Here is a 12049-nt window from a genome sequence, read left to right as displayed (position 1 = left end):
TTTCTTTTGGTAAAAAAAAATTAACACAGTTTTGGATATATTGAGTTGTAAACAACATTGCTGCCATGCAAATAAATGACGGTGTCATCAGCATACATTTGAATGTTGGAATGAGGACAAACTGATGGCAGATCATTAATATATAAGGAAAATAATAATGGGCCCAGGACAGATCCTTGTGGGACACCTGTGGACAAGCGGAGGGCAGCGGGTTGATGTTTTTGAATTTGGACAGACTGTGACCTGTTGAGCAATATGATTCCATCCATTTAAGTGTACCTGAGGAGAAGTTGTAACTGTGCAATTAAAGGGGCGTTTTCATTTTGCAAATACAGAACTATGCTGTGTTTTTGTGTTGCAAGTTGTTGTTTTAAACAGAAAAACGTGTTTCATTTTTAAACATGAGTAAATGCATACAAATACACTTTTGATCTTTCTTTTAAAATACTTGTGGACTCTTGCAAAGTTTGGATGATGGCCATAAAGTCTTATCTGGGTCGGCCCAGTAAGACCTCAGTATTTCTAATATTCTGGGAGTTATATATGATATACATATAAGAGGTTTTTCATGACTTTTTATAACCTCAGGGTGCAGACTGAATGTCTCCTTTGCAGCCGGAGATTATGAATAATCTCTCAGACTGCTGAATAACTGAAATTGTTATTCCCCAAAAAAAATGTGTGGTGGAGAAAACCTCAGCTCTACTTTAAAAAGTTTGAAAGTTTGTATCTATCTCTATCTATCGACCGAGAACTTTCCTTTTGTGGAATTTAGGGAGAGAAGCTTTAGCGTGTGCCGCATTTAAAGGTTGGATACGAAAATCCTGCCTTGGATCAATTCTCTAAAACCAGTAGATAACTCTTCTTTTTGATTGATTATTGACTGATGCAACGGTGTCATTTCACCACCAATATTTTAAAAACATTACGGTGAGTTTTCCCTGCGGGTTCTCCGTGTTTCTTCAGAAGCCTTCTCCGGTTATCTGAAGCCAAAGATACTCCATGGGTGTGAAGTACGCTGTTCAGGTCGCTAAAAAGGGTCTATAGTCCACAGCAATGGGGAAATCTTCCTCTTTTGTGGATTATTGTGAACAAGCTTTTTGTCATTCTTGTCTTTTTTGTCATTCTTGCAGCCAGTAGGGCTTTCAAATAGTTGAGGAACAATATCACTGAATTCTTTAATAAAAATCAGACCGGTAGCCGTATTCTCCAGGGGCCCGACCGGATCTAAGGCCTCTTATTACTTCTGGGGCCTCCTGCAGGGAAATCTCTTGAGCCAGTAAGTCCATAGAAGGCATCTCTAGTCAAGAGGATGTGTACATTCAAGTTTCAAGTTTCAAGTTTTTATTGTCACATCCCCTTTTATACAAGTATAATCGGTTTGTGAAATTCTTATGTGCAAAAACACCCGACAGCAGTAGCAGACTAAAAAAAGAATAAGAATGGGAATAAACTATACAATATCCACAAAAAAAAGAAGAAAGTATTAACAATATATATATATAAAACAATGTAATAGAATATACATCCTGACAATATATATATATAAAACAATGTAATAAAATATACACTTTTCTGAGACAATATATATATATATATATGTGTATACATACAATATATATATACAATATATATATATATAAACAATGTAATAAAATATACACCATGGCCATAGATATTCACAGAATATGTTCTGGTGTGTAGTGTTAATGAGGGTCTCAGTCCTTGTTCAGCAGCCTGATGGCCTGACTGAAGAAGCTGTCCCTCAGTCTGTTTGTGCGGCACTTGATACTGCGGTATCGCCTGCCTGACGGTAGAAGGGTGAACAGTTTGTGGCCGGAGTGGTTATTGTCTTTCATCATCCGTTTGGCCCTGGCCACGCACCGCTTGGTGTATATGTCCAGGATGGAGGGAAGCTCACCTCCAACGATGTACTGTGCCGACCGCACCACCCTCTGTAGTGCCCTACGCCCAGGGCGGTGCAGTTCCGTACCAGACGGTGATGCAACCTGTCAGAACACTCTCGATGGTACTGGTGTAGAATGTTCTGAGGATGCGGGGGGCCATGTTGAATTTCCTCAGTCGCCTAAGGAAATACAGGCGTTGTTGGGCCCTTTTCACCACGTGAGTGGTGTGCGTGGTCCATGTGAGGTCCTCGGAGATGTGCACGCCGAGGAACTTGAAGCTGCTGACCCTCTCTACTGCAACTCCGTCTATGGAGATGGGGGTGTGCTCTCCTCTCCGCTTCCTGTAGTCCATTAAGTCTGGTTCTATGTCTTTATTGGTAGAAAATATGAATCCACTTGAACTAAAATATGCATTACAAAAAAAACATAAGTAATACAAAAAATACAAAATAAAATACACTGCAAAAAAACGAAAAAAAAATTAGATGAATATGAAATATTCAAAATTCAAATTGATGCTCAAATTAAAATAAAATATTAGAAATTTTGAATTACAAAAAACATAAATAATACAAATGATACAAAATACAATTTAAATTCAAAAAAGATTTTAAAAATAAACTATATGAATACAAAATATTTTAAATGGAAATTAAAATTATATAATAAAAAAAGGGATACAATAAATTATACAAAATAAAACATTAAAAATATTTAGCACAAAATACATTGTGCACGGCAAAGTTAGCAGATTCCTCGACTGCACAATATTGTGTTAAATCAATCTATCAAATTGCCGCGCTGATACCGTTCATCCGCTAGGGGGCAGCACCGCAGAAACGCGTCCGATCCGCCCCGCGAAGAGAAGAAGTCCGCGCCGCCTCCAGTCTGCTGCCGCCGCTCCCCGCACCGAGCAGCTCCACCGGCCGTTCAGGGCTCTTTACTTTAACGCGTCGATGCCGGTAGTCTCTCCCGACACACTGCGATATTTCGGATTCTTCTCGAGGAGAAAAGAGCCCTAAAAGCAGCGCGGACGTGTGAGACCGGAGAGTCCGTCGAGCGGACCGAGCCGCCGCTCCGCGCTGCCCGCTAGCTGCTCACCGAGAGGAGGTCCGCTTCTTCTGCTCCAGGAAACATGAGCTTTCTGTTGTGAGTAGCGTTTCTTTCCCCGGGGCTTGCATCTATGTTTCCGGCGCCATGTCAGCTCTGTGTTCGGGTTCTAACGTTTTAATGTCAGTTGGCTTTAACGCAGCTAAAGCTAGCGTCACTAGCGAAAGCAGTTGGAAGGGATGCGACTACTTGCTGGACTCACTTGAATATTTTACAGCGATATCTTGAAAAAAAAAAGTAAGGATAATTAACGTCGCGCATCGACATTAGATTATTGGTTCTTTAAGTTGTATTATACTGACCCCAGATCAGAGGTTAAAGCCCCATTATGTAGTTTTTTCCCTTTAGCGCCCCCTTCAGTTTTTGAGGTATTTAACGTTTACTTCAGTGTCGTAAATACCCAGTTACGATAGATGCAGCCCGGTAGAAGCAATCCGGCGACTGTTTCTATTTTGGATTCATACCAACGGGCGGGATCACTAAACAAAGACTGCGCAGGAACACTGAACTGGGCCAGCACCGACCGGACCAGGGTGAAGCAGCGCGGGGAGTGAACGCGGCGCCTCGCCACGTTTCCGCCTGGTCGGTCAGCTGTTTGCCGGCTTTTGGGGGGAGGGGGGTTGTGAGTGCAGTCATTACCTTCGCATTGAAAATGCGGAAGGTTATGTTTTGATCGTATGCGTGTTATTAGCATAACACAAAAAGTTTTAAACCGAATCGCATGAAATTTCGTGGGATGATTGGTTATTATCCGGGGACCATTTGATTAGATTTTGGGATCAATCGGGTCACTGGTCAAGGTCAAAATCTTCTTTTTACCATAGCGCGGTCAATTTATATCCAATTGGCATGCAACTAATGCCAACATGTTCATAATTCAATGCCCAATCTTGTGATATGCGAAGGTATGCGCTCTACCGAGTGCCCATTCTAGTTTACTTTTGTTTTGGGGGACTGCAAAGACTTTGGGGACTGTCGGGATTCGGGGATTATACTTCGTTTTGAGTGGGTTTGATTGTTGGTAGTGTATGTGTTCATTTTGGGGGCTTGCAGATGCATTGAATTTGATTTAATATAATAACATTTGGGTTTCCGCATATCGACTGTGTTTTTCTTTTACGACCATTTGAGCAGAGAGAGTTAACACCAGAACTCACAGATCCGCCCATTCTCTTTTTTTTTAGCGTATTGTACCTTTTCCCCTTGATTGAGTTGCTCAGGGCGAATGAAACAACATAACCAAAAGAATGACAACATTTAGTTTAGATGAAATACCGATCGCGTTTTCAGCCTATATACGTTGTTTTCTAAATGTTTGAATGTGGAGTAGTGTGATTGAATACAATATTGTTGACAACACCAAAAAGCGACATAAAAAAGCTCCCCTTATCCTGGAGCTGCGAGCGTGGAGTGGCATTATATGACATTGCGTAATCACTGCCAGAAAGCAGGTCGAAGTACATCCGCCCCGGAGCGGGCGGCTCCAGAATCCTACATGGCGGAGTTATTTCCCCACAGACCCCCGATGGCGGAGACGCAAATCGCCATATTAAAAGTCATTGTAGCGGCACAATTTTTTTCAAGCTGTTATTTTAAGGTACAATTGTTACATAATGTTACTTTAACGGGGCTTGGCAATGGGCCTGGGTATTTACTGGCAGTGAAACACTTTGTTAAACGAGTTGATCAGCTGGGACATCGATCTGCGACCCTCCGGTCACGTGGTGCTTGTGTTCGGCGAGAGGGAGGACGTGTAATGACATGTAATGACGTGTCATGACGTGTCATTACACGTCCTCCCTCTCACGGGTTGTTTTAGTAGCCGAACACAAGCACCACGTGACCGTGACATGTAATGACATAATGACTAGAGATGCACCGATCAGGTTTTTGGTGCCGATCACCGATCACTGAAATCAGTATCTGCCGATCCAATAATACCGATCACGTTGTCGATTGAAGCATTCTATTTATTGTGTAGCATTATTGCTATGAGGACTATGAGGAAATACATATATAAAGCACCTCAAACATTAAAGAAATTACAGATTTCTTTAAACATTTAGGACTTTTACTTTGAAAAATGTCCTAATTGATACATTAAAATTGATTGATTGCCAGTGATGGGGATTTCAGATATGTATGGAACACATCTGCATCATTCATTTCCTGGAACTCTTGGGGAAATCTATTTACAGGACTTTGTTTAACGTACAAAAGTCTGACTTATTTTTATAAACTCTTCCTTGGTCCAGTAAAATGTTTTAATGTTGGCATAATTTAAGCTAAATCTCAGAAACGATCTCTAAAGATACAAAATTAGTTCATTGTTTACTTTTATATGTTAGTATATGATTTGTCGACATCTTATTTTGAAAAACGGATGTTGTTTCACGTGGTTCTTTCTGCTAACTTTGCAAAACCGGAAGTTGTCACTTAAATCCTTCCGCTAACGTTATCAAACCCCTCTTAGCTCCCGATGAAATGTGTTTAGCGTGAGCATCTCTAGGGGCAGACATGTGAGTCGGCTGAGTCGACCCAGAGATTCAACTCGGGGGACGGGGACGCCGCTGGGTGGTGAGGATCCCCTCTGACCTCTGACCTCTGCGGCCCTCGCCGGGCCATCGCTCCGCTATGCGCGCCGCGATTGAAACGTCTGATAGTTCTCGCAGATGTTACGTCATCTGATCGGCCGTTTTTAGAACGCCGATCAAAACCGTTAATGGGAATATCGGCCGATATGGATCGGCGCCGATCAGATCGGTGCATCCCTAATAATGACATGTCATGACATGTAATGACATAATGACGTGGGGTGAACACAACACATGCGCTCTCCCCGGAGTCCTTGTGACTTCACGTCTCATGGGGTCATCGGACCCTATGAGACGGCATAGATCCTATCTGCTGATGGATCATCGAGGTCTGGGTCGTGGAATTCCTGCTCCTGACTACGCCACTGTCCTGTTGAGACTCCGCCCACTGTTGAGACTCCGCCCACTCCTCCTCCCCACCGCCATCTGCCTGATGGATCGTGGAGGTCTCCATCGTGGAATATGCCTACTATGAACTATTCATACACTCTGTCATATTCATTGAATGTATTTTAACTCTAAATCTGTCCTTCTGTACACATTACATCTATTGCATCTGTCCATCCTAGGAGAGAGATCCTCCTCTGTTGCTCTCCTGCAGGTTTCTTCCCTTTTTTCCCCTGAAGGGTTATTTGGGAGTTTTTCCTGGTCCGATGTGAGGTTTTGGGGCAGGGATGTCTATGTGTACAGATTGTAAAGCACTCTGAGACAAATTTGTAATTTGTGAAATTGGGCTATACAAATAAACTGAATTGAATTGAATTGTTTTAGTTGTTGGCCGCTGGGAGGAGATCGGGTTAAACAAGAGGTTAACTCATCAAAGCCCATAACAATAACACATTTACCAAATCTGTTTAATGTCCAGAGACTCATCGGATCCCAAGAGGATCTGAGTTGATCAGAAGAGCATATGTATGACCCCTATAGAATTAACATTTCCATGCAATTATCTAAGATTTTCTTACAGATTTTTTAATCTTCTCCAATCAAAGGAGAATGTGTTGTAGTTAGAGGACTTTGTTTATGGGCCAGCGAGAGGAACCTAGCAGCTCCCGGTGACCTCATGGCACCCAGAGAGGGCGGTTCTGGTCCGGTCCGTTTCCTCCCAGCAGCAAGAGCCCGGCTGCTTCAGGAGCTGTTTGTACTCGTATTAAAGATCCAGACTTGTCGAGGCTCCTCACGCTCTCGTCTTCCTCTCAGTGGAAACCGCTCCTCCAAGACCTTCAAGCCCAAGAAGAACATCCCGGAGGGCTCCCACCAGTACGAGCTGCTGAAGCACGCCGAGGCCACGCTGGGCAGCGGCAACCTGCGTCTGGCGGTCACACTGCCCGAGGGCGAGGACCTGAACGAGTGGGTGGCCGTCAACAGTAAGGCTCCTCCCCCTGAGGGCACCTGAAGGTGCAGCCTCCTGGCAGACAGACTGCACCTTCACCTGCACCGTCACCTTCACCGTCACCTTCACACTGCACCTTCACCTGCGTGCGTGTGTCTTCTTCATGTGATCATGTTGTTTCTCTTCCAGCCGTGGATTTCTTCAACCAGATCAACATGCTGTACGGCACCGTCACCGACTTCTGCACCGAGGAGAGCTGCTCCGTCATGTCCGCCGGGCCCAAGTGAGTTCACTGGGGGTGGGGGGCAGAGCTGCTGGACCCTATGGCACCACATGGCACCGCATGGCACCACATGGGACCGCATGGGACCAGAGGTGTGACGCAGCCCCTGTGTCGTGGTGTCTCTCCAGGTACGAGTACCACTGGGCGGACGGGACCAACATCAAGAAGCCCATCAAGTGCTCCGCCCCCAAGTACATCGACTACCTGATGACCTGGGTCCAGGACCAGCTGGACGACGAGACGCTGTTCCCCTCCACGATCGGTACGATGTGTCCGATGCGCCCGATGAGTCCGATGCGCCCGATGAGTCCGATGCGCCCGATGAGTCCGATGCGCCCGATGAGTCCGATGAGTCCGATGCGCCCGATGAGTCCGATGCGCCCGATGCGCCCGATGAGTCCGATGCGCCCTGGCGAGTCCGGCGCGCCTGGCGAGTCCGGCGCGCCGATGGCGAGTCCGGCGCGCCATGGCGAGTCCGATGCGAGTCCGGCGCCCGATGGCGAGTCCGATCGCCCGATGAGTCCGGCGCGTCGGCGAGTCCGATGCGCCCCATGAGTCCGATGAGTCCGATGCGCCCGATGAGTCCGATGCGCCCGATGAGTCCGATGCGTTTCCCTCTGCTTCTGTCAAATAAGAAAAAAAACACTGTTTTTGTGAGGAGGGATTTAAGTGCCACGCATCTTAAAACCAAATAACATGCTGTCAGCGGCGAAGCGCTTGTAAATATCGTCTGTTTGCTCAGGTGCTTATCCATATATATATATATTGGGCAGCACGGTGGCTCAGTGGTTAGAGCTGTCGCCTCACAGCAAGAAGGCCCTGGGTTCGAATCCCGGTCGTTCCAGGTCCTTTCTGTGTGGAGTTTGCATGTTCTCCTCGTGTCTGCGTGGGTTTACTCCGGTTTCCCCCACCATCATAAAGACATGCACCGCAGCCTCACCCCGGTTCGTATGGATGTGAATGAGTGTTGGTGGTGGGGGAGGGGCCGTAGGCACTGATTGGCTGCCACGCTTCCGTCAGTCTGCCCCAGGGCAGCTGTGGCTCCTGATGAAGCTTACCACCACCGGGACGACTGTGTGTGTATGACTACTGGACTCTGGACTGTAAAGCGACTTCGGGTGTTTAGAGAAGCGCTACATAAAATAAATGATTATATATATATATATATATCTCATATTCAGAAGTTTCTCTCCTTCACAAGCGGCCGCTCAAAGACTTCACATTCCAGCCTCACGACTAGCAGAGGCTTGTGCCGTAGGGGGCGGAGCCTCTCCAGAGTTTGGGTGGCGGCCAACACAAATACTTATCTGCGCCGTCCCGTGGTTCATCGGAGGAGGAGGAGGAGGAAGGTGTGAACGGGCCCAATGGTTTATAACTGGTCGCCATTTTAGCGAAAAAGGAGCCTCATGAAAAACTCCACAGCAAAGCTTAAAAATATACATTTGTGTCCGGACTAAAACCATCTTAAAGAGGAGTCGTCCAGCGTGAGGAGGCTCCTCCTCCTCCAGGCACTTGCTCCTTCTGAGTGATCGATGTGTCTGTGCTGCACTTCCCTTTTAAAATCGTGAAAAAAAAAGACGTTTGCAATCTGAAGAAAAACCACGTGGCTCCATTGATTCTTTCTTGTGGCCATTTTGAAACTACAACTGTCTCCAGACGCCCCGTGTTCCTCCAGAGTGTCTCTAGTTGTCTGTTGTGGGACTCACAGCTCTCCCCCCCCCCACAAGGTGTCCCCTTTAAGAGGAACTTCATGTCGGTGGCGAAGACCATCCTGAAGCGCCTGTTCCGCGTCTACGCTCACATCTACCACCAGCACTTTGACTCCGTGATGCAGCTGCAGGAGGAGGCCCACCTCAACACGTCCTTCAAGCACTTCATCTTCTTCGTTCAGGTACCCCCCTCCTCCCTCTGGTGATAATGTGGTAGTGACTATTCTCTGGTGTGTAATGAAGTCTCTACATAGTTAATGTGGTAGTGACTATTCTCTGGTGTGTAGTGAAGTCTCTACATAGTTAATGTGGTAGTGACTATTCTCTGGTGTGTAATGAAGTCTCTACATAGTTAATGTGGTAGTGACTATTCTCTGGTGTGTAATGAAGTCTACATAGTTAATGTGGTAGTGACTATTCTCTGGTGTGTAATGAAGTCTACATAGTTAATATGGTAGTGACTATTCTCTGGTGTGTAATAAAGTCTCTACATAGTTAATATGGTAGTGACTATTCTCTGGTGTGTAATAAAGTCTCTACATAGTTAATGTGGTAGTGACTATTCTCTGGTGTGTAGTGAAGTCTCTACATAGTTAATGTGGTAGTGACTATTCTCTGGTGTAATGAAGTCTCTACATAGTTAATGTGGTAGTGACTATTCTCTGGTGTGTAATGAAGTCTACATAGTTAATGTGGTAGTGACTATTCTCTGGTGTAATGAAGTCTCTACATAGTTAATATGGTAGTGACTATTCTCTGGTGTGTAATGAAGTCTACATAGTTAATGTGGTAGTGACTATTCTCTGGTGTAATGAAGTTACATAGTTAATGTGGTAGTGACTATTCTCTGGTGTTAATGAAGTCTCTACATAGTTAATGTGGTAGTGACTATTCTCTGGTGTTAGTGAAGTCTACATAGTTAATGTGGCAGTGACTATTCTCTGGTGTAATGAAGTCTACATAGTTAATGTGATGGTGACTATTCTCTGGTGTTAGTGAAGTCTACATAGTTAATGTGGCAGTGACTATTCTCTGGTGTAATGAAGTCTACATAGTTAATGTGGTGGTGACTATTCTCTGGTGTCATGAAGTCTACATAGTTAATGTGGCAGTGACTATTCTCTGGTGTAATGAAGTCTACATAGTTAATGTGGTGGTGACTATTCTCTGGTGTCATGAAGTCTACATAGTTAATGTGGCAGTGACTATTCTCTGGTGTAATGAAGTCTCTACAGAGGTGTCTAGAGGCCCATCTCCAGTGTTCTAGTGGTACATTGTGTTATCGCCTTAGAAGACTAGCGGAGGGGTAGAAAACCCTTTAAACCCTTTTTATGTGAGCGCAGCTGAAAACAGTTATGCTGCTGCTGAAGCTATAAAACTGGCCTTCCTTTGAGCCACAAGAAGAACTACATTAATATTTACTATAAACATCATTATTTATAACCTCGTCAACGTCTGGAGTAGATTTTATATTCATTTTATAAACAAAAGTAAGTTTTCATGGAAAACACCAAATTGTCTGCGTGAGCCTAAACGTCTGACCTGTCGTGTACATTTTGAATGTTGATTTTTTGTTGTTGTGATGAACCGCCCCCCCCCCCCCCCTCCTTAGGAGTTCAACCTCATCGACAGGAAAGAGCTCGTCCCCCTTCAGGAGCTGATCGACAAGCTGACGACCAAGGACACGAGATAAGCGGCGACGTCATCCTTTTATTTTTTTATTATGGGTCTTCTAGTTTTTTTTGCACACAGACACCCCGCCCCGCCCTGGCTGCATGGATGCAGTACACACGATGTTTCCACCAGGGAAGATGAAGAGTGAGCAGAGAAGTGAAGCGAGTTTATTTGTTCATTGTTCGACATCTGGGATGTTGCTCTTCACATCTGTCAGAACAGAATAATCCTAAATGCCTCGCATGGCTCCTAGTCGCCCTCTATCTACAGCTGGAAGAAGATGAAGGCCGTAACCCACTGACATCAAACTGTCCTCCTCTTTCACGGTTCTTTAATTCCTGCTGAACGGTTTTCTACCTGCTGTACATTTTGGGTGTTTATTTTTAAAGTTAGAAAGTCTCTCTAAACGAATGTGTGGAACGACGTGAGGCTGGAGTCTCGTCGCGTTGCAGCAGGATTACAAAGCTCCTCCTCCTCCTCAAAGTGACAAAGGAAAAGTCTTCAAGGGATCTGAAACCTTTTTAATGTGTAAATAAATGTCCTCTAATGGAAGCAGAGACCTGTGTTTTTTAAAGTTGAAACCTCCAGTTTAAAAGAAGACTATATATATATATATATATAGTAGTAATAATTCCCTGGTTCTCTCACTGGCCGTGAAGCACTTTGACCCCTGACCTCTTCTGCCTGAATGTTTATTCTGTGTATCATGTGACTGATCAGAGCTTATTCTCCTCCCTCATATTTCCTCAAAAATGAATGTTGAATTGCTAAACGTCTTTAAAAAAAATGCTTTTTTTGATTCTCTTTTCTATTTGTATTGTTGTTTTGATGGTCTGGAGTCGTGGCTCGGAGCACCTCCCGGTCCCACCGTGTGGTTTACCTGCTGTGCAATCCACGACCGGGTCTTTCATCCAGCGTTACGGTTCCTTTAACAGAATAGTCTTTTGAGGACCATGTTCTATATCTGTGTACGTTTAATTCGTGAGCGGTGCAAAGCTTCAATGCACACGTGTAAACACTGAGGGGGCGACCCGTCTTAAAGATGCTTTTTGCTTAGTTTTCTGCAGCGGGCATGGAGTGGTAGCTTTTGGTTTAAAGAATGCGTTGTCTTCTTAGAGGCTCCTCCCCCTCCTCCCTTTATTTGGATATTAAACAAATCTTCATTTGTTTTTATTGTGGAGTATTTTTTTCTCCACATCCTTTAGTTAACTATTCTGAATGTTTACTGCTCACCGGATATGTGAAAATGTACTAAAAGTCCAACTCGTCCCTCCTGTTGACGACAGTTAGCTCCTCCCCCTTCTGTGATGGTAGATGACGTGTTTGTACATATTGGCTCGGTCGGGTTTCAATGCTACTGAATGGATTCATGCTTGTTTACAAGGAAAATAAAGGTGGTCTTGACTCTTTGAATGATTTGTACATGTACTGGACACAAG

At 44.7% G+C, this 12049-nt stretch overlaps 1 protein-coding gene across 1 annotated transcript; it reads left to right on the top strand.

Annotated features, from left to right (window-relative positions):
* Positions 1 to 2778: 2778 nt before the first annotated feature.
* LOC130206437 (MOB kinase activator 1B-like) lies at positions 2779 to 12019 on the top strand. Its single transcript, XM_056434415.1, has 6 exons — positions 2779 to 3056; positions 6812 to 6978; positions 7134 to 7227; positions 7356 to 7489; positions 8955 to 9118; positions 10549 to 12019. Exons 1-6 carry the CDS (start codon positions 3043 to 3045, stop codon positions 10627 to 10629), a joined length of 654 nt encoding a protein of 217 aa, XP_056290390.1. The 5' UTR covers positions 2779 to 3042; the 3' UTR covers positions 10630 to 12019.
* The last annotated feature ends 30 nt before the right edge of the window (positions 12020 to 12049 follow it).

This window comes from Pseudoliparis swirei, chromosome 16 (genome assembly GCF_029220125.1).
Source record: "Pseudoliparis swirei isolate HS2019 ecotype Mariana Trench chromosome 16, NWPU_hadal_v1, whole genome shotgun sequence".
Classification (NCBI taxonomy): domain Eukaryota; kingdom Metazoa; phylum Chordata; class Actinopteri; order Perciformes; family Liparidae; genus Pseudoliparis; species Pseudoliparis swirei.
Note: the sequence above shows the minus strand (reverse complement) of the source record. Positions and strands in the feature narration are given on the sequence as shown.

Excerpts from the sequence above, each read along its gene's own strand:
- LOC130206437 (XM_056434415.1), top strand. Across the intron at positions 6,979-7,133 it reads CGAGTGGGTGGCCGTCAACA|CCGTGGATTTCTTCAACCAG; the intron begins GTAAGGCTCCTC and ends TTTCTCTTCCAG. Across the intron at positions 7,228-7,355 it reads GTCATGTCCGCCGGGCCCAA|GTACGAGTACCACTGGGCGG; the intron begins GTGAGTTCACTG and ends GTGTCTCTCCAG.